Raw genomic sequence first — 25,088 nt, 5'->3', positions numbered from 1 at the left:
ATCAACCACTCTATGAGAAATATCATGAGCACAATGGTATGCAGCCATGTTTATTTATACCTGTGTACTTGGCAATATTGTCCAGCAGGAGTGGGTACTTTGTCACTCTCTGCATTTCCACAGGAATGATGTCTTTAAGCTGCAGCCTGCGACACAGACGGTTACTCTCGGCCTCCTGAAGAAAGAAAATCAGCACGGTCAACATCTTAAACTTCAGTACCCTCTTTACCTGATCTATGTTTTTCACTGTCTTGTCAAAAATAAACTCCCCTCCTAGAAGTAAACTGTGGTGTATTCTGTTGTGCTGACCTGCATGAATAAAATGAACCTATGGTCTTTCTTCTTTCTGGTTTTGATGAGCTCCAGTGCAGAGGGCTGGTTACTACAGAAAGTTCCCACCGCTCCTCTTATCTTCTCCTCTTCCTCGCCGCTGAACTGGAATCAACACAAAGACGCAGGACATTTAAATTAGAGGTCATTTACTGTAGCTAATACTCTAATCCAGAGTGACCCGAACCACCTTACATGTCCGATGTGAATCATGTGTTTGATTGAAGTGCAACCCTTTAGATTCAACATCAGTAAGTAAGAGCAAACTTTTCACAATATGAAGTTATAGCTTCTTAAATTAACTCCAATTGAAACAACTTTGGAGACAGTTTTGATCAGAGAAAAGATGCAGTGATGATAAAAAAAAGTATTTGGCCTTTTTATATTGTATTTTTTCACTGGATGTACTGTAAATCCTCAAATACTGTCCAAAGCCTTTAATTACCTAAACTCCAGACAGAGCAATGGAATTTATTAAAAACAGGCATATCAGAACAACATATCAGAAAAAGGCATTCATGCTGAATTTTCCCTGTTTTATAAATACATTTTATCATAATTTAATAGGAGGCCTCCCTGTTTTGGATCTACTCTTCATCCCTGTCTACCTGTCGTCTTGATAAATTCATGATAACGTGTATTTCTTCAGCCTTAAATCCATCTGTGCTGCTCTTAGTTTCTCTTTTCTGGCACAAATATTGCTTTTGTTCAATATTTTTTTTTCCTTGATCATAAACTCAACTTCATTGCACACAGATATGTCACATTAAAATACTTCCAGCAGCTCAAAATCCCTCCCTTTCCTGGTAGGTTTTTATTTAATGCCAAACATTTGCAGGAAATGTTGAGTATTTTAACGGCGATCCAAAAAAAAAAAAAAAAAAAAAGGCAAGGTGGATGTGACTGGAAGTAAATACTGAGTGAAAATGTGAGACCTACAGAGAATGTGAACTCATAGATTGCAGCTCATTTTTATGACGAGTTTCTGTCCACTTCCTTGGATACTGAAACAGGGTTTTGGTTCATTTTAGGTTAAAATTAGGATCTGGTAATCTTAACATAACCCTCCCATGACAAAGGGCTTTCACAGCTGCCTTTGGATGCCAACATTTCTATAAATATATGTAGAGTCTCCTGCATGGATTGAAACTAGTCTTACCCATGCCAGAAGATCATCTCCGATCTGACCGATCACCGACGTCTCGCTCCTCTTCCTGATCGATGTCATTTGCTCTGTAACAGAAACTGTGGAGCACAATAAACATTTAATATCTTGTTGTTGTCATTAACAATTAGTATAGTCACTCATCACATTTTGCTGTGCACCAATCATTTACTCATTAACAACAAAACAATAAAGACCACTTATTTGAAATAAAAACAATTCATCAGCATTACAAAACTTTCTATTATCGAGCCAGACATAATTTAAGCGCTTAACATCCTAATAGTAATTGGCAATATGTCCTAATGTACTTATAATGACCTACATAATGCCTTAAAGCGCCTCATTAGCTCAGTGACTGACAGAAAGAACGTTTCAGCCCAGAGGCACTGATGACACGCTGTGGAGATTGTGCAATAGGTCTTTATTCCTAAAGTTTATTCCAACTCTTGTGCAAATTTGCTATCGTTGGAAACTTTTTAGTGGCAGAACATTTATACTGACTCCAGCTGTTTCCTGTCATTGTCTTCTTCAGCATGGATTCCCTGTTCTGCGTCGGCTATCAACCTGTCCGTTTACGGCTAAAACTTGTGATGACATTGTGATTTCTGACTTGTTTGTTTCTAGTCAATGCAAGAAATAAAAGATAACAGCAGCAACAAAATATTTTATTGGCATTGTTAAGGTTACAAATGTTTTGGTTTTTTTTGCAAATACAGTTGCTGAATTCTCTGCAGGACAGTAGTGTGTGTGAATGAGATTACCATGCAGCTGAATGATTTCCTCCAGGTTCGTAAAGATGTGTTTGATATCTTCTGAGGGGAGGACACCGTCTCTGCTCAACCTCTGATAGAAAACACAGTCCAACACCTTCAGCATCCGCAAGTGGGCGCGCTCAGTGTAGAACAGCTCTGAGGGATGAGGGACAGATACGCTGTATGTGCTGTACGTTCGATCGTTTTCATGTCATGTCATATTCAGAGATTCAACGTGAGTTGTTGGTGACTCACCATTGATGACTTCCTGCCTTTTGATCTCCTGCGGCGTCAGGCTCGCCAGGACGCCTCGGCTGACCAGACTCTGCCAGTTCGGAAGGTTTTCTTCACACTCCGCCTCACCTCCTTGGTCGTCTTCACTCTGGATGTCAGCTGAGCTCACCGGACACTGAGCCTCCATCCTACTGCAGGTCGAAGACACGGCGAGGGAGGATTTTTAAAAAGATTACTAAGAAATGCATCATGCTGATCTTTATTTATTGCATTAAACAGTCTAAATAGTGTTCCATCTCCATTATATACAATATGTTTTATCTTTGTTTTATCTTGAGACAACCATAAATTTAGAGCTGGCTGGCTGATTAATCTGCAACTATTTATATTTAATGCAAAAATAGAATAAAGAATTGCTGGCTTCAGCTTGTCAGATGTGAGCATGTGTATCTTTTATTTGTCCTGTGTGACAGCTAACTGAATATCTTTGGGTTTCGGATTGTTGATTGGACAAAACAAGCAATTTGAAGACGCCACCTGGGGGTTTAGGAAATGGTGATGGGCATTTTTCACAGTTTTCTTACATTTTATAGGCTTAATGGTTAAAACTGTATTAGTCTTCTGTTGATTCCTCTTGTGATGTGTGAGTTGTTAACGCACTCACATAAAGTTTTCTATCATTCACACATCAAGGCGTATTTGTTCAGAGGAGTTTCCAAATAACTACAGAGGACACAAGTCAGTTTGCACCAATTCATGTTCCATCCCTGCTTGTCACGTAAACCAGAGTCCTGATAATAGACAGACGAGCTCAATCCAGCCAGATACAGTAGAAAATTAACAAGAGTGGAAGTCTACAGTCCATATAAATGATGCTTTATGTGTAATTGCTTTGCCTTCTGTTGTACTGTTGTGTAAAACATTCTTAAATGGATCTACGGTGCTGTTAATGTACATTATTTGTTAGGTAGAAATTATCAGAGTAATTTAAATTGAGCAGCATTTAGTATGATGTCAGTATGAGCTTAACTCCAAACTCTGTAAACACCTGAAAGTCTCCTGGTCTTCCTCCTGTAACTGCTCCAGGTTGGAGGGGCTGAAGTCAAACTGAGTGCTGGTCGGACTGGATACGCCGTCCTGATGGTCGCCAGACTGCAGACCCTCGCCCAGTCTGGGCTGGATGGGAAACGGGGAGACGTCTGTAGAGTAAAGGAGAGAATGGTGCAATAATGGAGACAAAGATGAACATCGGGCTGCTATTCTAGAGTTCACGCAAAAATGAATGTATTTTCATTTCTGTCTTTGGTTTATCACCACACTGTTTTTATTCTGAGTACATTTGTAGTTACTTTACTGTAGTTCATAAAAACTAACGACTCTAATGATTTGTCCTATTGCTATGTTACAGCTATGATATTCCTAGTGTAACTTTCAGTGCATCTGCTCTACTTAATAGTTTATTTTCATAGTGTTCCTATTGATACTCCTACTACTTCATGGTATTTTAACAGTGGTATCACCTATGTCAGTAGGTGCAGGGGTCACAAGATGATCACCCAGGTAAAATAAGAAATAATAAATAAATTCTGCTACACAAAAGCATATATTGTGTTTATTTTTCTTCAATTTTGGAATCTTTCTTGTGAAATACTTTAAAAAATTATTCAAATGAAACAATCTGAGAAGAGATAATCACTCTTAGACTGAACTGTTCGCAAATGATAGACATACAACCTGTGACAAATGGTCACAAGCATAAAAAAAACTACTGTCATTAATGTAAAATAATTATATAATATAATATAATGAATCTTTTTTTAAATATCTTGTCCCCTCGGGTAAAAATCACTACAAAGTTCTTACATTTGAGGAACTCTTATGGAGCTTCAGATCATAAAGTCTCACTGTTAAAGAACCAAAAAACCTTGTAAATCGTTATTAAACTGAGTACAAGTGATCAAACGTGTGCAGTGAGTTTTTGGTTCTTTCAAATATCTGTGGAGGGGCAGAGAAACTGGGATATCTTACTGGAGTCTGAGTCTTGTCCACTAGTATCTGAGGCCTGACCAGTGGGGGAGCTGTGTATAGGGGAGGTGGTAGAAGGCGAAACATGGGCGCCCGTGTCCGAGCTTTCACTGAGCTGATTTCCACGGCTCCGTCCAGAATTCGAGACAGAAGAGTCGGACTGCTCGGGGATGCCGAAGGCCGACTGAGGGAGCTGCTTTGGTGAGCGCTGCTTGTTCAGCTCCACGGCTTTACCGACTGCACACAAACAATGGTAGTAAAAACGCGGATAAGAACACACAGAAATACAGCACTGATAACATCTATGTCAGATACACACAGCAGATATGACACAATCATTGCTGACCACCTCTTTCCTGTCTCTAGTTAAAATGTTAAAATTCATTTTTACAGCACTAGTACGCTGTACTATACCTCACTCGGCCTCTGTAATGTTAAAAAACAATAAACTTAAGGGGGTTAAATTGTAGTTTTCTCCTCACCTGACGTTGAATCCACTCTGCTCAGACGCCGAGGAGGGCCGAGGATGTTGGGAAACCGAGGCTTTTTCACCTTCTCCTCACCCTCCTTCTCAGGCTTGATACTCTTCTGCTTGTTAAAATAACACACATTTCTCTTTTAGATGTTTACTCGAAGGGCATCGTAATCAAACAGACCATAAAGCTATTAAAAGCACAGGTGTTCATTCCAAACAAACTGCAGTTACAAAAAAAGACAAAATGAGCTAATTCCACATGTGACACATTATATCTGATGTAACACATAACAACGGAACATGAGATTTTATGTAACAGCTTTGATTGTTTTATATAGTGCACATATTTGCCATGTTGTGACAATATAGGAAAAATATTAGTATATACTCAGAGACTGATGAACCATATCACCCAGTGTATTATGTATGTATATAGATAGATTTGTGTGAGTGTTTCTGACGAAGGGGTCGCACCTTTATCTTGGGCAGGAAATTAATACGCGCTCGTTTATGTTCGAGGCCACGAGGCTCCTTCACTTTCACCCCGAGGTGCTTCATATAGGTGAGAATCACATACTGCATCGTTTGGCTGCGACACGACGGGACACACGGTCAAGAAAAAGAAGCAGAATGTTATTTATGGCCATATTTATAAACCTGTAGAGTTCAACTGTGTTATATAAGCATTTATTAATAATCCTAATACTATTACTACTGCTAATAATAATGATCATAATAGTGGAATACAGTATTATTATTCTCTACCATTATTATACACACATATTGTAATTTCTACATTACAAACACACTTTTTTTTCATATATATGACTCATTTTCATGCACTTTAGTTAAAATGAGATTAAACTCTAAAGACAATGAGAAAGCTTTTATCCACAATGATTCTTAGTTGTAGTTAAAATAAAAAAAAGTGAACAGAAACTAAATCACTTCTCCAGAAACAGACATTGCATTGATTGTCCTGCAGCTGATTGATGATGTAAAACATTTTAAAAAACTCCCTCTTCTTACCACTTCTCCTCTTCTGTTGGCTGTGAAGTCAACCTGCAACACGTAACTCAGGTTGAGCACACACACACACAATTGCACAAGGAATATAGGGACTGAATATACAGGTGTACTTGTGTTTAGGTGTTTGTTTGTGTGTGTTTGTGTGCTCACGGACTGGGACTCACAGGATATCTTCTATCTTGGAGAGGATGTGTTCAGCACAGGAACATTCCTTCTCCATGTTCTGCTGGTCTTTTCCTTGCTCTGAGTCCAGCTTAGACAGCTCGTCTTCAGCCAGAGTCAGACCCATACTGCGCTTCTGTCTGCACACACATAACACAAGAACATAAATAACATCGTTTACAGGGACTTGCTGACAACAGATCCTGTTAAAGGTTTTTTCTTCAGGGAGTTTTGAATCGATTTGAACCGATGGTCTGAGGACAGAAGATGTTGGATTGCTGTACAGACCATAAAGCCCCCTTGAGCCAAATTTGTGATTTGTGATATTGGGCTTTACAAAATAAAATTGACTTGACTTGTAAGATTGATTGTACAGCTGTGTGGCTGCTACCTGAAGTCTTCCAGGTTCTTGTGCAGGTCTGGCAGGAGTGTGTCCTGTAACAGCTGGGTGTACTGTTTGCAGAGATCCTCTGGGATTAACTCCAGCCTCCGTTTCTCTGTGTAGAAAGACACGCACACACCCCAAAAACAGTAAACTATGAACATCATCGCAACTCTTTACTCTAAGTTAAATGAATTGACTTCTTAAATATATCAAAGTGGGCACAATAATAACTAAAAATCATTCTGAAAAACAGTTGATCTTTGTGGCTTTCTGACTACTGGTCAGAGTCCTAATTTTAAGTAAAACTCATTCTAAACTCAAGGTTCACTTACTGGCTATTTAAAAAGCTTTTGACCGTATCTCACATGCCACTGGATTAAAAATTTAAAGATTCTTAATCTTTTTTGGTGACCTCATAAACATCATCGCCAGTTTATTTATTTTGCACAAAATAAGAAGACACAAAAAAAACATAATGCATTATTAAAGGAGTAAAAGAATTGAGCTGCTGGGTGACGTGATGTCTGAAGACTACAAGTTTGAAAATTACAATGATCTGGGGATGTGGAGTTAGAGAAAAAGTGAGGTTACCAAACCTCTATAGCCCGCTCCTCATCCCTGCTCAAGGCTACATTACGAGCATAACACACCCGCATCTCTGACCGGAGAATCTCGACAGACAAGTACGACCTGCGAGGAGAGTAGTGAACACCGTGCGAGCCGATACGTTATCTTACAGACCACACTGTGACTGTGGGTTCGCTGACGCTGACAAATGAGTTTTAATTAAAAATAAATGTAACAACTGACACATTTTAGTCAGAAATGATATTTGTTGTGTTTTTACTTCACTGGCATTGAGCTTGTGTTCTCTTTAACATCTGATATTAATTACTATAACAGATGTTTTTATCCTTGTTTGCTTCTCACCTGGGTCCTCGCGTAAACCTGCTTTTACAGGGCAACCTGAGGGTGTCAGAGTGTTGCTGAATGCTTCATTCCTTAAACCTGTGTGAGTTATTTTTGTTTTGTCTGCTTTTTGTCTGGTTCCTCTTGTAAGCCTGCGTATACGGGGCGACCCGAAGTTCAGCTCATGTTCTTTGTACCCATGTGACGATCTGTCATCTCCGACATGTTGCTGCTTGCCTGTGAGTTTGTCTTTTGTGTGTGTGTACTGGTTAGGCTGCAGAACTCAATTGTCCTTCTGGGATAAATAAAGTCGTCTGAATCTGATATTTCTTTGAACGGATGTGCTGATGATTAGAGTTGGTGGAAGTCTTGCCGGGCGACAAACCCACAGGGGAAATTCTGTTTGTAGAACTGTGATAAAGGAAGTGGACAGTTAATTATACTGTAGGATCCTTAAATGTAGTTTTCAAAATATGATAAATCATGTTTGCGTTAATATTCAAAATGAGTATATCCTATGTTGGAGGGAGGTTTGCTGCGGCTTAGTTTGGGTCTCATTGTTTTAACATTTGCAAATGTTTTGTTTTGTTTCAGTCACAATTTATCTAAACTAAAAAGAGGTGAAAGAATTTTTCTCTTTGCTTGTGAGAGTTTTACTCATTTACCAGTGACTGTTGTGTTTTGTTCTTCCTTTACTTTGTGTTACAGTACAACTAGACTCAAGCTCAAAAACTAGCCTTCGACTGTCTTCGTCTCTCTCCTTGCAGGTCTTAGTTGTCCGTCAAGAGTCTCCCGATCTCCAAGCGAACTGTCAGGTTGCATTGCGGGCGATACAGACGCCAGGTTTTACCAAGGAAGAGTAATGCATGGGAAAAAAAGACAATATCTCTGGTTCTGCTGCATGCATAAAATGTTTTTGCTATGGTGTCAATCAGATGTCAGACTATATTTTAGGAGTTTAATGCTAAATCTGTGGAGTATTTTTTTAAATATGAGAATTTTTTGGCATTTCAAGTCAAGCCACTGAAGAAATCTGAGATGCATTTTACTCTCTTTTTTATCCTTTACCCAGTTCAGCAGCAATTGTCTCTGGCACTGGTACTTTCAGATTCTGTAAAAGAGAACCAGAGACAGAACAAGAATTACGTCAACAGAGATAACAACAATTCAAGAAAACAAATATGTGGTCTAAGAGAAAAAAAAAAAAACTGACTGAAGAAGCAAAAGCAAGAGAACAACTTACTGCTGCCCGATCCATGAAGAGCGAGTGGAACTCGATGAAGAAGCGTCGGCTTTCTTTGGAGCTGGTTTGCTTGTGCATGTCGGCGTAGAGATAACACAGCTAACAGACGGAAGGAGACAGACACATGAACAATATATCATCTCATCAGAAAATCACGCTTTTTTCACATCAGTGGGGGCATTCCACAAGGCTCGATCACTGGCCCACTTACATTTATATTAAAATAGTTATTAATGACATCTTGTCGAGGGCTGTTCTCCAAAACAAGCTCAGGACCATTTTTAGATTTATCCACTAACTAATTAATCAGCACCTATGATTGATTAATTAATTTAGTAATTTTTTTTAAGCAAAAATGCCAAATGTTTGCTGACTGCAGCTTCTAAAATGTTAGAATTTGATGCGTTTCTTTGTCATATACATGACATCTTTCATATGATATGTGAAGACATCAGGCTGTATGGAATCATAGCAAAGAGATTCATTGTTTAATCTTATTATGATTATGAAAATAATCATTAATTAACTGCAGTCCAACTACTAACGACACAATTTGCACACTACATGGTACACAGATAGAACTTAAAAATGAATGATTAATGACATATGTGTCAACATTTTTGTATTGACACGCTGCCCTTCCCATTTGAAGCTGCTTTATATTTTATTTCCAAAAATACATGACTGGAAGCAATCCCAGCTGACACCGGTCAACCGCAGGCCTGACTCATAGAGACAGACAACGATTCAGACTCATATTCATATGGGGAGAATTTAGAGTCGCCAATTAACCTCTCCTGCATGTCTGCATGCCTTTGGTCTGTGGGAGGAAACCCACGCAGGCAGTAAGTCTTATTCAGCACTGTCTTAATCTTTAAGTCATTTACAAGTTTGATACACTGGAACAATGTAGTTTACCCTGTTTAAGTACTATCACATAGTATAAATCTATGATATTTGCAGTTTTGTGTGTTTGCATATGTACCAGAGGCGCTGGGTCAAACTGTGACACAACATGATGGAGGAAGACAGCGAGGTGAGCCGGCCGAGACTTCAGCAAGTCTAAACTCTGGAAACAGCTGCACTGTCCGTTAATCTGACAGAGAGGCAGAGAGATCAGGTTCATTAGACTGTTTGAAAAGAAAGTCAACCAACAAATTCATCAGCAGCGTTATGAAAATAATGATGTATCAAAATGAACAACAAATTTCAATATAAATTTGAAAGCAAAAAAAAAAAATCTAGTTCCTCAACTTTCAATTTAACAACAAACTGTCTGGGAAACTTTACATCAGCAGTCCAAAGTTAATGAAACTTGGAACCCTCAGAGCCCAGAGGTGACTGCATCGTTCATTCATAGCAAAACGCTTCATGTTTCCTTACTTTCAAATGTAAACGTTCATTAAGATCATGATACAGTGGCACCCAATCAGCTTCCTGTCCAAATAGTCCGTCGGTAGCTTTGGAACATTTCTTGAAATACCTGCTCTTGTTGAGAGTCAAAGTAGTCATCTTCTGCTCCAATGATCTGGGGGTGGAGGAGGTAGGGAGGGCTACCCACAATGCACTGGGCGCTGGAGTCCTGAGTGATACATTAAGAGTACATTCAAAGTTAAATGCACTGATATATGAAAAGAGTTTCACATTAATAGGCAGCTTTGTTCGTAGGCATATATTCAAAAGATATTCTTCCAAACCATTCGCTAAACCACTCCCCCGAAGAGTGACTGTCCAAACTACAGCTTAGCAACCGTATCTAGGCACAGAAAACCTGTCCAGCTTTTGGATTTAGTACGACCTATACATTTATGGCTTATTTTTGCCTTTCAAAAATCAAAAACACAAGAGAAAGAATGTAAGAAATACATCAAACAGTGTGTTCATCTGCTATATTTGCAGCTCTGTCCTTCTCTTTTTTGGATCTTGAGAAGTTTGCACAACCTCAACCGCTGCCAAACTCGTTATCCGAGGCATAACGGAAAGCATGACAGACATAGCAACAGTAACTAGAGGGTGCAGGGCTCAGCTAAAGGTCAGTTGGTCAATAATGTACTCAGCAACTGATAATTAGCTGTCACCAATATGCGCCCACATGTATTCCACTGAAATTTTTGTTCCAGCTTGAAAAGGTCCTTAAAATGACTTCACGGTTATGATATTACAAAACCAAAAGAGTGTGTGGGCGTGTGTGAGCGTATCTAACAGAGTCAGGGGTGTCCTCAGTGTCAGGCGACGAGCAAGAGTTGAGGCCGTCTCTGTGGCTGATGTTTGGGCTCTGACAGGGCGTCTCTCTTTTGCCAGGACTGTCTGGGAGGGGACTGCTGCACATCTAATACAAACACAGACAGAAACATACACACACATACAGTAACCATTAATACACACATGAAGCAACACAGCATTTAAGCCAAATTAGTTGTTTAGTCTGGTGCTGATAATGGAAAACCCCCTGAGATTGGAACGTAGGACCATTTCATCTCTATTTATAGAGGCTGTGATAAAAAGATTGTTATTACAAAGGAGTCTGTGTAAGCAGTATTTTCAGACGGACTTCCTGTTATTTAGACTGTAGGTGTTCCTACAATAAATTATTAAAGGATGGGTTCACAGTTTTTCAAGTCTGTCTTAAAACAATAGCCAAGTGCCCAAATGAGCATTTAAGCAGGTTTTTCTTGCTGTAATTATTCCACTTGTTCATACTGACCATTAGAAGATCCCTTTATAATGCACTTACAATGTAAGTGATGGGAAAGAAAATCCACAGTCCTCCTTCTGTGCAAAAATGTATTTAAAAGTTTATCTGAAGCTAATCTGAAGCTTCAGCATCCAAATGAGTCAAATCAAGTAGATATCTTTCAACGTTACAGTCTTTTTAGTGCCAGAGTGCCTCTTTTTGTTACTATATTTCCACTGCAGGTCAACAGGGCAACACTGTCCGAGGAAACACAAAGAGGGAATTTGATGCTGAAAAGACTGTTAATGTGGCAGATATCCACTTGATATGACTAACTCAGACTGCTGACGCCTCATATAAGCTTCAGATAAACTTTTAACTGCATTTTTGCACTAAATGCAGTGGATTTTGTCCCCCATCACTTGAATTGAAAGCACATTTGAAGGGGATCTTTTAATAGCCAGTATGAACGGGAGGAATGATTACAATGAGGAAAACCTCTTTCAGTGTTCATTTGGGCACCTGACTGTTGTTTTAAGACACACTTTAAAAATTGTGAACCTGTCCTTTAATTACACTGCCTGGTCAACAGTAGCACCTAGTGTTTGGCAAATCCATGTTTTTCATTTTAAAACACTTGAAACATAATCCAATATGAAATTTTTACACAAAAGCAGCAAAAAAATATTGTTAGCATTGAAGCTGAGTTTTTTTTTTTTTAATGGAGCATCTATCTAGGCTTCCACCTAAAACATTACTAACTAACTCTTCATTATTTGTTTGATTAGTCGAATGCTGTGATCTGTCATTATACCCACAGAGTTGTTGTTCCACGAGTACGCTGTCTGATCCCTCAGGGGAGACGTACTGTCCCCCTCCTCAGTCTCACCGCTCCTGGTCCCTGTGGCTCCATCCTGAAAAACATTTGTTCACTCTCTTATCAGTAACAATTAACAAAGGTCGTGTAGACTAAAGTGTCTGCAGTGACCTGTGTTAATCTGAAGTCTGTGGGAGAGACAGGCGAGTCGAAGCTTAATTCGTACTTCAGAGAAAAAGTGTCGTCCAGCTTGTCACAGCATTTAAACGACATGAAAGCGGATAAGTTTTGATGTCAAGTTCACACATTTTTGAGGGGCGGTGATGGGTGTCGATGCACCTGCTCTTTTCTGTACGTCAGATGCTGTTATACAGTATGCGTTGAGCAGCCGTGATTGGATGTGGATGGTTTTGTTGAGAAAAAACCTACCTACATGCATGGATGGATGAGGTTCTGCAATATTATTTAAGCTACATCAACTTCTCTTATGTGTCTGACAAGCCAGGATTTCTCCTTGTGTCATCTTTCAAAGGGACTGTGACAAACTCTTCTGTTACTGGCAGTAAACTAAAATCAAAGGTAGTATGCTGAGGCAATTTCCTGAGCCAAATTATTTTTCCACCACCAATAAAAATCACAAACACAGGTGTCCTGATAGACGAATGCTTAAGATGAATACCACATAACCGCAACTTCCCTGATATAGCCAAAGACCTTTGCTACATGTTGCATCTCTCTGCCTTTGTACTGTCTGCTGTCTATTAAAAAGGCAAAAATGCCACAAGAAATATCTATTTTTTTCTCTAGTTTAACTTTATTGTACTATGGATGTGAGCAAAATCACTTAATCACTACTCCCTATAAAACTGACACTCAATAGTTTACTCTATAGTGAGCAGTAAATTTAGATTTCTAACACTTTCGCACATTAATCATCATTATTTTGCAATAATAGCTACAAGTAATGGACAGAGAGTGTGTCGCTAACAGGGATTCTGAATAGCAATGACAAAACCAGCATCTAATGGGTGTGAAGGGACAAGTATGTTTACATGTTGTTTAAAGAGCTGCAGATGAGCAGCTAATTAGCTATCTAGCCTGCTAAGTGATGTTAGCGGTGTGCTTTTCCCCGGGGAATGTTTGTTTGGTGGCTCGTTCAACAAGCTACGCTGCAGGACAAGACGTGTGTTCGTGTTTTTAAGTTAAGATAAGAAGGAGGCTTTAACTGGGAAGCTAATGTAGGTTGTTGTTCAGATTCTGTGGGTCTCGTGTTGTGTAGCAGGATGCAATCAGGCTCAGTGTGACGTCTGTTCTGCCTATGATAGAACACCATGTTATCGCTTTATGTAAAGATGTTATTGGCTGTATGGAAACAAGGTCTTCAGCTACGTAGTCGGATAACTAATGGTATTCAGCCAAATTAATCTAAAACTCAAACTTTCTCAAAGGAGAACACAAGTGGTTAACAGAGGAGATATGTTGTCACTCAGGGACCGAGTGTGACTGGGAGATACAATCTGCCCTCTCATTCTCTCTGAAAATGTCCTCCTCTTCCAAAATATCTGAAAGCCTTTTCACAGCGGATTTGTTACAATAGGAAAAGCAGAGGAGTGACTGATTTCATTAACGAGTGTCTCAGTAAGCTGTGACAGTGACACTGCTTCAGGGAATTCAGCCATAATTCATTTAATTACTCACATCTGTTTTTTTACTGTCAAAGTGTCTGCTGTTTGGAGCGTTATGGTTTTCTATAGCAGCATACGTAGTCGCTAAAATATACATACAGAGCATGTATTTAGAAATCAGTTTGTGTGTTTGTACAGCACCTGTAATGCTGCTGCTCTGATGAGCTGCTCCTGCAGCAGTGAAATGTGCTTCTTTGCCTCCTGGATCTCCTTCAGTAGTTTAGGTCGGGGGGTTCTGCTGTAATCCTCCTCCTTTGCCTTTACACGTATAAATCCCAATGTGTCCGGTGTTTTAGAAATAAGCCACAAATGAAAAAGTTTAAAGACATTCTTGTTGAATGGACATGGGTCAAGTGCATATAAATAACTGATTGAAACCTTGACACAAAGAGGCCAAGCCACAATCAACACACTCAAGAGTCCTTCATAATCACAGTTAAAGTAATAATCTCGAAGATTTTCATTTAAATAAATGCTGTTAAATCACTATCTCTGGCCGATTGATGGTGATTGAGCCTATGGCCTGCTGATGAAAGCCCTAGCATTTGTGGTATTACGAACTGGGTGTCGGCGGCGACATTCCCAGGAAAAATCACGAGCGGCGCACAGTTAGAGACGCATTTTCCATCATCCAGCGGTGGTTGGTCCACCAGAGAGGGTAGGTGGAGCTTACGCAACAGAGGTCCAAACACACACATCTGCAATTACCGTTTATCGTCATAGGTACCACTGAAGATCTTCAAGATTGTTACTTTAAAGAAAAAACAATAATTAATATCACAATCTCATGGTATCATGCACACACCTGTAACTCCTGTTGCTCCTTGGTTAGCATCTTTTGCAGGCTGTCGACTTTCTGGCTGTGTGTGGCTTTGTTCTCATCCTAAAAGAGGAGATAAAGAGGAAGCACAGAGCTAATATGGTTGGTGCTACACTAAAAAACACGTCATTACACAACACGTGATCATTCCTGTAACACACAAATGTGACTGAAGGGGCCAGAAGTTTGAAGACAGTTTTAGGTCTTCACAGAGAGAAGTGATACAGATCATGCTAAAAGTGAAAAAGAAAAAAGGGGAACATGAGGTCAATCATAAATAAATACAGTATATGAGTCACATACTAAATTCACATGCTCCCAATTCAAGTACTAGAACTGAAAGAGGAAGAAAAATAGTTTTGTCGATGATTCTAACAAGAAACAATTGATTCACAAGCATACCAGATTATATGAAACTATAGTTTCTAGTTTGACACCTTCAGTGTTAAAAAGAGGACAAATTGTTGACACAGTGGGGCATGTTTTGGTAAAATCTGGCAGTAATGGACTGAAATGATGGGGATAATTAAAAAGAATTAGCTGAATGAGTTGTACAAGCCAGATAAACCAATGATATCATGAACTGTATCACAGCTACAAATAACATCATTTCAGAGCATTAAAGTTTTGGTTCAACATTGAGATCCAGCAGATTCCACAAAAAACACATATTAACCTGAGAATACGGCTCCTGCACAGTAGTCCAGGTCCGATATCATTTAAAAATAAGGAAACATCTCTCCTACACCTTAAAATTGGTTCATTTACAGTATTTAATTTGTAAAGAATGCTAAAAAAAATGAACAAATACATGTCCATATGTTAATAATGATGATTAAGTTTGAAATTCATTATGGATTTTTATATTTCTGTATTATAAAAGCAGTAATGTAATGCTGGGTGATTGCCTCATTAGTAGCAACTAGGGATGTGCAGAGAGCCCAGTATTTGTATTTGTCGAGGCAGCAAATGTATTTGTATTCAAATAAAAGTGGAGATAGGTATAAAAATTCTGTTTTTGTTTTTTTACACTTTTAATTTTAGGATATTAAAGTGTTTAAATAAGTGTTTATGAATAAACTACCTTATGAAGGAGGTCCCCACACCGGGTCTCGAACCTGGAGTCTCCCAGATCATAGACAACTGCGCTGACTACTGAGATAAAACTTTACTCATCGCCTCATTGCAGACAGACCTCTAACTATTTATACACCCATAACACAGAGACACCACAGTCTGTGACGTGTAGGGAAAAACTTCAAAAGTGATTCTTGCTTTGCACTTGTCATTTCTTGCCTATTTTTACAATGTAACTTTGTGGAAAGGAGAAGTGGAACAGCAGGTTATGGAGAGTCCCTTATAAGCACTTTGCGTGTGTCAGTAGCTCAGCTGTATCTCTGGGGAACACCCCAAACTCCGGGACTGATGTCCAAATAAGGAAATGTGTGTCATGCAGCAGGTTTTTGTGATTGCCCTCATTGAGACGTGCTGATACACATAACAGTAGAGCGGAGGAGAGAGCTAGTGATGTAACCGACCTGCGTGCTGTTATTTGACATGTTGTTGTTTTTTTCTTCCTGAAAACAAATAATTTTTAAAATATTTGTATGAAATAAATGTTCGTAAAAAACCCACTATTTTTCCTTTGCCGTATAACATATTTGTATTCAGGCACACCCCTAGTATCAACTTATAGACTTGATATCCTGTTGATTATTTGGGCTGCATTATCTATCCAGAATGTAAAGAAGAGTTTTACAGAAACACAATAAAGAGGCTTCACTTGAAAACAACTTCTGGTTCAGTTTGTACAAACATTACGTGAGAGGAAAACATAAATCCTGAGCTCCGTCAGATCTGTAGGGACATTTTTTATTATGAGTAATAGTCCAAAACTTGAATCAAAATATTTACTTTATTACGTCTATCAGAATTTTCTTGAAATCATGTGACTGTGATGGATTCTGACACTATTTTTTGAGGGTTTGAGAAAGTTCAGGTTTATTTTTACCAACAAAATCAGATGTTGATTGTTCATTTCTCACACATGACCTGTCTTACATATTCAGTGAGACAACTTTGCATCAGATCTCATCAGGAATTCTTGACACAGGAGGTTTTATATTTATCTGCACACTGCCTCAACCTGTTAGTGTGAGCTAAATGTTGTGTGGTGAAGTGTAGCTTTAATTCCATCCTTTACGCACGCCTTTTTCTCTTCCTTACCCCATCAGGCGGAGGGGAGGCGATGTGCTCCTGAGGGCCGCAGGACGTGCTGCTGCGTTGCTCTCTGCCCGGCAGTGCAGGTGAGTGGGGCACGGAGAGAGAGGAGAGCGAGCTGACCTCTCCCCCTTCCTCCTTCTCTTCTTCCTCCAGAGGGATATGAGGAAGCCCAGGAGGCCTGCCCAGCACTGTCAGGGCTACATAGGATCCAGCTGGAAGAGAAAGAAGAATATTGACACAAGAATAAATTCATTTAAGCCACCGTGAAGATCACCAAAACCTCCTCAAGAAGAGACAGAGCTCTGTTCAGAGCTGCAATGAGTTTTATAAACCCAACAACTAATTGATTAATGAAGAAAATAATCATCTGATTAGTCTGTAATGAAAATAATCAAGAGTTACAGCCCTAGCTCTGTTTAAAGAAATTTGACCACATTAAATGAACAATCAGTAATTTTGCCTGGCTTAACCAAACACTGTGTTACCATTACGCTGATATATTATGTCATGATTTATATGTCTTGTCCAGACTGAGTTCAGGGGCTGCAGTACCTCGAACTGCCAGTAGATGCTGTCTCCAAGAAAACTCTAAGTAAAAGAAACCCTATTTTTGCAATATTTTGACTTTTTTTTTTTCCTTTTCCAGTGTTTCCACTCCAGTTTTTTATCCACAAATTGAAAATATTCTTGAAAACAGCTGGATGGAAACACATTTACTGTCACTAGAAATACAACCAATACAACCAGTAATACAACCAGATCCAGGTTTTATGTCCATCATGTTTTGCTACAGTCTTTGTCCCTCACACAGAGTGATTACTAACCTCAATAAAGCTTGCTTCAGCCTGATCACTAACTTGGTAACACTACATTCTTAACACATTGTTCAAATAATTGAAATTTAAATGTGGTGCAGCATACTGAAGATGAAATAACAAATGCTTACTTACATTTTATCAGCTTTACGACCTCTATGTGGTTTGAATGTGTAACTAAGGTCCCATTAACCTGTCAGAAAACAAAAAATATTAGGAGATTAGGACATCATTTTCTGGGCAGAACTTCATTTGTTGTGGTAGGTGTCACTTGAGAGTAATGTGGTATTTCATAAGAGTCAGTATTATGATCTCTGTTATTCCGCAGTTAAATGTTCCTGCCTGTTAGTTTTTAAACTTTCATATTTTATTATTTTACAGATAAATATGAAGCTGTGGTATTGCCCCAGCTGATTACTGCATCAGCTGCTTTAACCCCTAAAGGTCAGGGGCTGTATTCACAAAGAATCTCATCTTAATACTTACTTTCCCACGTTCTCCTAAATGCCACTCAAAGTTCCTCTCTAAGAGTTTCTTCTTAAGATCGATTCACAAAGCTGCTGAGAACAACTTTGATGAGGAACTGAGAGAACTCCTAAGCTAAGAGAAGAGGCGGGTTGACCTTGTGACTTCATGAATAAACTTAATCATTATCTTCACAGTGATTGGTTCACTGGTGACTGAATGCACAGGACCGTCTCTCGTGTAATCATATTGATTTAATATTTTGGTACACTGATTGAATCCTTATTAACTCACCTGCCATCTATATACGCTTCAAAGTTCATTATCGTTTAATTTTTCCAAAATCCTGATGCAAGGAGGCTCATTACCTGCACTTTGTGAGGAGGTTTGGTGACTTAGGAGTCCTCTAAAATGCTTTATCAATTATTCTTAGACCAAAAAATGTAGGAGTCCTGAAGTTAGTTTTAGGCCTAACTTGTTTTGTGAGTACGCCCCTGATCCGTTAAATCGGTATCAGCCCGTTATAAACCTTATTTAGCAGATTAGGTATCAGTCGGGCATGAGCAAAAGCTGACTTCATATAGTTTTTTTTAAGAGAGTACTGGAATCTGATTCATACTCATCATCTGCAGATGAGTATGCAGATGTTCAGTTACTGATCCTTGAAATAAGAAGGAAATAATATAGCTCACCTTAATGATCCTATCTCCTGTCTGGACACCTGCTCGCATTGCAGCTCCATCTATAATACAAAAGACAGAACACAGAGTCAGAGATGTTGCTTCTACAAGTGTGTGTGTGTGTATGTGTGTGTGTGAGTGTGTGTGTAAGTGTGTCTTACCTTCCTTGACCAGCTGCACAAACACAGGGTTGTCTCCACTTACTGTCAGCCCGAAGCCATTTTCATCTCTCTGGATTATCACACAACGCTGGACAAGTCCTGTCATTTGCACACAAACAAACACACTGCATTAAATTACATGCTACCAATTACAATGATTAATGGACGTGACAACTTAATGGAATGATGTTTGTGCTTTTGGAAAAACAAAAAAAACCAAAGATTTTCAAATTAACATCCTAACTGTCTACCTTATTTCATGTACTACTGTACTACTGCGAGTAAAAAAAGTAACTAATGTATGAAGTTTTTCCTCATGTTTTTTCAATATTTGCCCAAAATAAAGTCTGGCACAGATTGTCTGGTGTGGTCACTTGTGGGAAAAATTCTCCACACAGGAAGTGACAAATCAAGAGACTAAAACAGAAATGGTTTTAAATAGCAGCATGTCCTCTGTTCAACAAGAATCACACACACCAATGACAGATATGTTCCCTCTCTTCTCTCTTTAATGGCCTTTGTATGAAAAAAAAATCCTCAATAGAAACATTATAAAAAGTCCCAGAAACTTTCTCACTCACTGACTCACTGACTCACTGATTTTCTCACTCACTGACATGACAAAGCTGACACTGTTTGGTATTCAGTCTTCTGTTATTTTAAACGGCATCGCCTGGCATTGCCTGGGAAAACAACAACCTGGTTTATCTTGATAAGCTTATAAATTAACAATGCTGAGGTAATGTTTGGAAGAAAATATTGTCTCAGTATAATTTAGAAACTGCATCTGTGAAAATGTTGTCTCCCCAACAATGGCTGCTCTTCTCTGCACTGCTGGTGAAGGTGTGTAAATTTTCACTCTTGATTTGCTTTTTGTTCTGCAGAATTTGACAACGATGACCATGACTTCATCATCTGGAAAATCAGGGAGTCACACACACACATCTGCATCTGGTTTGACACTTAAATAAAAGTTTCTGTGCTATTCTTAGTCAAGTCCAACATTTCTACAGCTCATTTAAAATATGGTGTTCCACAAGGGTCTGTGTTAGGTCCTCTAGTATTGTTTCTTTATATTCTTTTGTTTGGACATGGTAAATGTATATTTTTACAGATGGCGCTCAGATTTACATAAACACAAAACACATAATTTTACCACTTCACTAAGCACATAATAATGGCTATTGGAACCAAAGAACTACATGTGGCACCAAACTTGGGAAACCAAGAGCAGCACTGAACAGGACTTAATCAGGCGGTGTAACATGTGTTTGCCATCTGTACATCTGGGCTAGGTTAGACGCCCGGCTAAAGTGCATACTCGGTCCCACATGAATTAGATTCACAGACAGCAGACATTTTGTTTAGTTATAGCAAGAAAAGCACAGGTGGAATTAATGACTGAACATGCTGAAAATGTTGACAAGTCTTGTTTCATTCAGCCAAAATAAATCCTTCGATGACAATGTTTTTGTATCCTCTCATCAAAGTTTATCATGCCTTCATCTTTTCACTTTTAAATCAATGTAATGTATGTGATATTAATGATATTAATTATATTACATTACATGAATTTTAAAAATGTAATTTGTATTATACTGTTCATACATAACATTTGCCTTTACATAAAACTGCATTAAATGCATTTAAAACACTTAAATGAGTTAAGAAATTATGTTTAAAAAAATACAGTAAAAAGAGTAGAATAAACTAAATGTGTTTAATGTATTATTATTAATTTATTTTACTATTTTTTATAAACGTATTACTATCATTTTAAGGTATAGTGAGAAACAATTTCAGGAAATTGGCTTCTAAAATTCTCAAATGTCTCATCCTGTAACAGAAAATAGGGCATACTGTTTGATCAACAAGTGTATGTGCACGGTTTAAAATATTTACATTCTTTAAACCACCCGGTGTTATTTTCTATTAACTGGTAATAAAGTGACAATTTGGAAATCCAGCTTCAATATTTGATTAAAATGTTATGCAAAGGGCACAAAAAAATCAAATGACCATGTGCAAAGAGCACAGCTAATAATATACATATAAAATCTGCCAGGTCCTCCTGATGTTGTGAAATCAGGCGCTCCATAAACTCAGCTGAGTAATTCATAGTCTAAACTCCCACATCATCCTGAAATCTGCAAAGAATATCCGCTAGATGAAGAAAACTCCATTAGGGATGTTCTTCCTGTAGCCACTGAGGAAGTTCAGTGACTCATTATCTGCCACCGTCTGGTTTTCCTTTTCCTTCTCCCACTTCAAAGACTTATCTGAGAGAGCTGAATGGATAATTGGTTGTCTTCTGGCCTCCATGAAGGAGCCTCAAGACTCCAGGGTGAGGAAAAGGCCAGGAAGGATTAATGTCAACCCTGCAACCCAGGCAACCATTTTAACAACTTTGTCTGTTCTCTCCCTCACCAGCCCCTGTGGTAATGACTAAAAGTAAAGACTTAATCAGATAAGACAAACCTCACATAAGAACAAGTCAAGGGTTTAAAATGTTGTTTAGCAAAGTTTATTCACTGAGCTCCTCAAAGTTGTAATTTAATCTCAAATCAAAACATTCAAATTACACAAAATCACCACTTTGATTATAATGTGTTGCTGTGGAAGTCCAGATTAAAAAGTCATACTTTTATTCATCCGTAAAGCAAAACTAACAAAAAGACTTTGCTTCCCATTCTTAGCATATACAGTTGAACCTTCACACTGGATTTTAGCACTTTAAAACCACACAGTTTCACAGTAGAAATGTTGCAGCAATTAAGGAAACAATCAATCAAGAGGAAAAAGTATGCACCAAAATCTCTTACCTGTAGGGTCAAACTCATGTTTGAGGGAGACGGACGATTTGTCATTCTTAGGTTTCTTGTCTGTGGGGTCCTTGTTGAGAATGCTTGGGGTCCTAAAGAGACACGTAGCAAAGTGAGAACACACATACCAAACATCAAAATAAATAAATAAATTCAAACTTTAAATTTAACTAAAATTATTAAAGCACCAAATAGCTTCCCCAAATCCCAAATTTCTTTCCTGGGTCACTGTTTATGGTTAGAACTGCATTAAAATTTTAAAAGAATATGAAAATCTGAGCCATTGTTGGGTGTTATAATAACATCAAGGATTTCTAGTAATACCTGTACAGACATTTGAACAATATTATAAACCTGGTTAATGTTGATGACATGTCACAAACTGAGTGAGGTTGAATCAAGTTAAATGAAACTAAAATATTGTTATTTGTCTGTGTAAAGATCAAAACCCAGAACAAAGATATCACAAGTGAGGGGACTGAGACAGATGAGGAAAAGCATATAACTTGCAAAAGTATAAATATAGACCACATCAGTCAGCTGTGGGCGGAGGTGTTGAGGGTGGGAGGAAAGTCTACTTCCTGTGGGTAAGACAATTCATGTACTTGTTAGTACTGCCAGTGCCATACTTTTTCTTTTTTTTATTAAGGGAAGTTTCACTGAAAGAAAACCTCTCTTTTACATGAATGCCCTGATCACATTCGCACTTGGAAGCTGCCCAGTACAACCACAGTCTGATCTACCAGCCACTGAGCAGGTGGGGTTGAAGGCCTTGCTCGAGGGCACCTTAGTGGTGGTAATGAGGGAGGGGCAAGCGCTGCTCTTTCACTTTCCCCACCCAGATTTATGCTGCCGGTCTGCTGGTCACAACCTCAGTGGCAACACATTTACAATCGGTTTCCATGTTTCATAAAGTAAACAATAACTCGACAACATATTTTTCAATCTTTCCTCAGGTGGACAACACAGCAAGTCAGTCACACAGCAAATTAAACAACAAAGTACCTTGTTGGTCCATGCACTTCAGAGCGACACATAAAAGCGTTTTCTGATCTGACAATAATAATCAGCAGGACGAAATAATTTGTCTATGCCTTCCAAAACTAATCACTGTTGAAAAATGAATCTGTTTTATAATGGTTTAAGTCTGGTTAGGTTTAGGGAAACATTGTGGTTTAACAAGTTCTGAACACAACACTGACGTATATCTAAAGTTTATATGTTGAACTTGTTGGCAAACAGTTGCCTATTTCCACATCCAGCAGTTATGGAGCAACATTGTCATTCATTTGGAGTTGTGTTTCTGTCCACCTGGTGAATGTTAGTCACTCTCTTTTAGCTCTGTTTATGCTCTCTACCAACTCCTGAGGGAAATGTCTGGCCGGTTACCAAATGCTCCACTATGTTCACCAGCAAGTCGCTAACTTTGTCTGTTTGCTGTTTGGTGTTGAGCAGGTAGTGTACAGTGGGATTTTAGAGCTTCTTCTCTGAAAACAGCTGCCTGCTGCAGCCGAAAACGACGCTATGAGAAGCGCTGAGAGTGAACTAACACAGTGAAGTTGCAGCCGGACATCTTAACGATGAGCTGAAACTCATAATAAAGCTCCGTAAAGCTGCAGAGTCGCTGATAATTCTCTGTAGGTTCATCACTACGAGCCACGCCTCTGACATTACATGTTGTCATTTGATACACTGTTATTATAAAAAAAATATTGATTATATCTGCTTTAGGGTTGGGGACCTTCGTCATAATAGTTACAATGATAAACGCGTGGTGAAGGTTTGGGGACGATGGTGGTCATGGCTTAAAAAACACAATGTTGACTCGCAGTTTGAAACGAACAGCGATCTCCAATGTTTTGTAGAACCGTCTATCCACTCTAGATTATGTCGCTCTATAATAAGGGTCACCTGATTTCTTTGTTTGCTCCAATCATAAGTGCTACGGATGCTAGAAGGTTTAATGACATGCACATTAACATATGACGTTATGGGGCACTCGCTGAAATGACTGATTATGTTGTTTTTCTTGCTCAGGCAACAGCATTCTTTTCCTCTCAGACAGCATACAGACGCCATCAGTCTATGAGGTGATAGAGCGGATCCACTGACAAACACTTGATGTCTAATTTTAAATATAATGCCAATAACAAGATCTCAGCAAGCTTCATGTACGCCCTCCTTCTTGGTACTTATTAAAGTGATTTATTATGGATATCCCTCCTGGGAGATGGACTTCATGGTGGTAGTTCATATATAAATAGCAGAGGTTCCTTCTCCTTGTCCCCCATGCAGCTCCTCCTACTTGTTCCGCAAGAGGGGGTTTGTTTGTACTGCCGTTCCTCCCTTGGACAATGGGGGCCCTGGGCTTTTAACAATGGCTCCCACGTCAGAGCCTACTTACTATACTGTGGCTGTGTGGGACAGATTCCCGGAAACGGAGACTAGGGTTTTTGGCTCGGCTCCAGTTTCCTGAATGTGGGAGAAGGCTGGGAAAGAAACGGAGGAGGGCGACGGGTCGGAGGAGGCGCACAAGGAAGACAGAAGACAGGGCCGAGGGAATTTTAACTTAGCTCACAGTGTGTGAACCATCCTATCTAAACTCATAATTTTACTGCAAAAAAATATATATATAATAAATTAAATCCTGGACTATCAGATTCATGAAAGAACCAGGATTTTTTCTTTTGTGTCAAGCTGTTAGAAGACTAAACAACTGAAACTGATTCCACTCTCCTAGACGCAACAAAACTGTCACAATTACAGGAAAAAAGGGGGAAATGGTGTCACATCGGAGAGCATTGCAGTTGTAACCTTGTCTTTTTCTCTAAACATTGGAAAGCCCACTTACGGAGCCTTGGAGGAGATGAGCAGTTGATAAGACGTCATTGCTGGACAAGAGGGAAGAATTAAGGCTTCAGAGAACAATTATGTTAAAGACCACAACAAAACTAGTTCATAGCTCAACACAGCTAGCTTTTGCCTAGACTAGAGCTGCAACAATTAGTCAATTAATTCATTAGTTGATCAACAGACAATTAATCAGCAACTATTTTGATGATCAGTTAATTGTTTTGAGTCCTTTTTTACGAAAAAAAAGCCCAAATTCTGTGTGAATATGTGAATATTTTCTGGTTTCTTTATGCTCCTGTGACAGTAAACTGAATATTTTTGTGTTATGGACTGTTGATCGGGACAAAACAAGACATTTGAA

At 38.9% G+C, this 25,088-nt stretch overlaps 1 protein-coding gene across 3 annotated transcripts in view; it reads right to left on the bottom strand.

Moving 5' to 3' along the window:
• The window catches only part of LOC121909965 (rho guanine nucleotide exchange factor 12-like), a 42,950-nt gene that overhangs the window by 7,223 nt on the left and 10,639 nt on the right, over nt 1-25,088 (bottom strand). For all 3 annotated transcript variants that reach the window (XM_042430851.1, XM_042430852.1, XM_042430853.1), the window contains exons 3-27: nt 21,875-21,966; nt 19,053-19,151; nt 18,904-18,953; nt 17,882-17,939; nt 16,935-17,143; nt 14,694-14,771; nt 14,030-14,146; nt 12,205-12,300; nt 10,916-11,041; nt 10,196-10,294; nt 9,698-9,808; nt 8,713-8,811; nt 8,538-8,580; nt 6,567-6,672; nt 6,178-6,315; nt 6,014-6,046; nt 5,459-5,573; nt 4,992-5,097; nt 4,513-4,746; nt 3,533-3,683; nt 2,506-2,675; nt 2,260-2,406; nt 1,490-1,575; nt 310-435; nt 61-175 (exon numbers count right to left, since the gene is read on the bottom strand). In XM_042430851.1, coding sequence (XP_042286785.1) covers nt 61-175; nt 310-435; nt 1,490-1,575; nt 2,260-2,406; nt 2,506-2,675; nt 3,533-3,683; nt 4,513-4,746; nt 4,992-5,097; nt 5,459-5,573; nt 6,014-6,046; nt 6,178-6,315; nt 6,567-6,672; nt 8,538-8,580; nt 8,713-8,811; nt 9,698-9,808; nt 10,196-10,294; nt 10,916-11,041; nt 12,205-12,300; nt 14,030-14,146; nt 14,694-14,771; nt 16,935-17,143; nt 17,882-17,939; nt 18,904-18,953; nt 19,053-19,151; nt 21,875-21,966 — 2,804 coding nt within the window. The remainder of the gene's footprint in view (nt 1-60; nt 176-309; nt 436-1,489; nt 1,576-2,259; nt 2,407-2,505; nt 2,676-3,532; nt 3,684-4,512; nt 4,747-4,991; nt 5,098-5,458; nt 5,574-6,013; nt 6,047-6,177; nt 6,316-6,566; nt 6,673-8,537; nt 8,581-8,712; nt 8,812-9,697; nt 9,809-10,195; nt 10,295-10,915; nt 11,042-12,204; nt 12,301-14,029; nt 14,147-14,693; nt 14,772-16,934; nt 17,144-17,881; nt 17,940-18,903; nt 18,954-19,052; nt 19,152-21,874; nt 21,967-25,088) is intronic.

This window comes from Thunnus maccoyii, chromosome 13 (genome assembly GCF_910596095.1).
Source record: "Thunnus maccoyii chromosome 13, fThuMac1.1, whole genome shotgun sequence".
Classification (NCBI taxonomy): domain Eukaryota; kingdom Metazoa; phylum Chordata; class Actinopteri; order Scombriformes; family Scombridae; genus Thunnus; species Thunnus maccoyii.
Note: the sequence above shows the minus strand (reverse complement) of the source record. Positions and strands in the feature narration are given on the sequence as shown.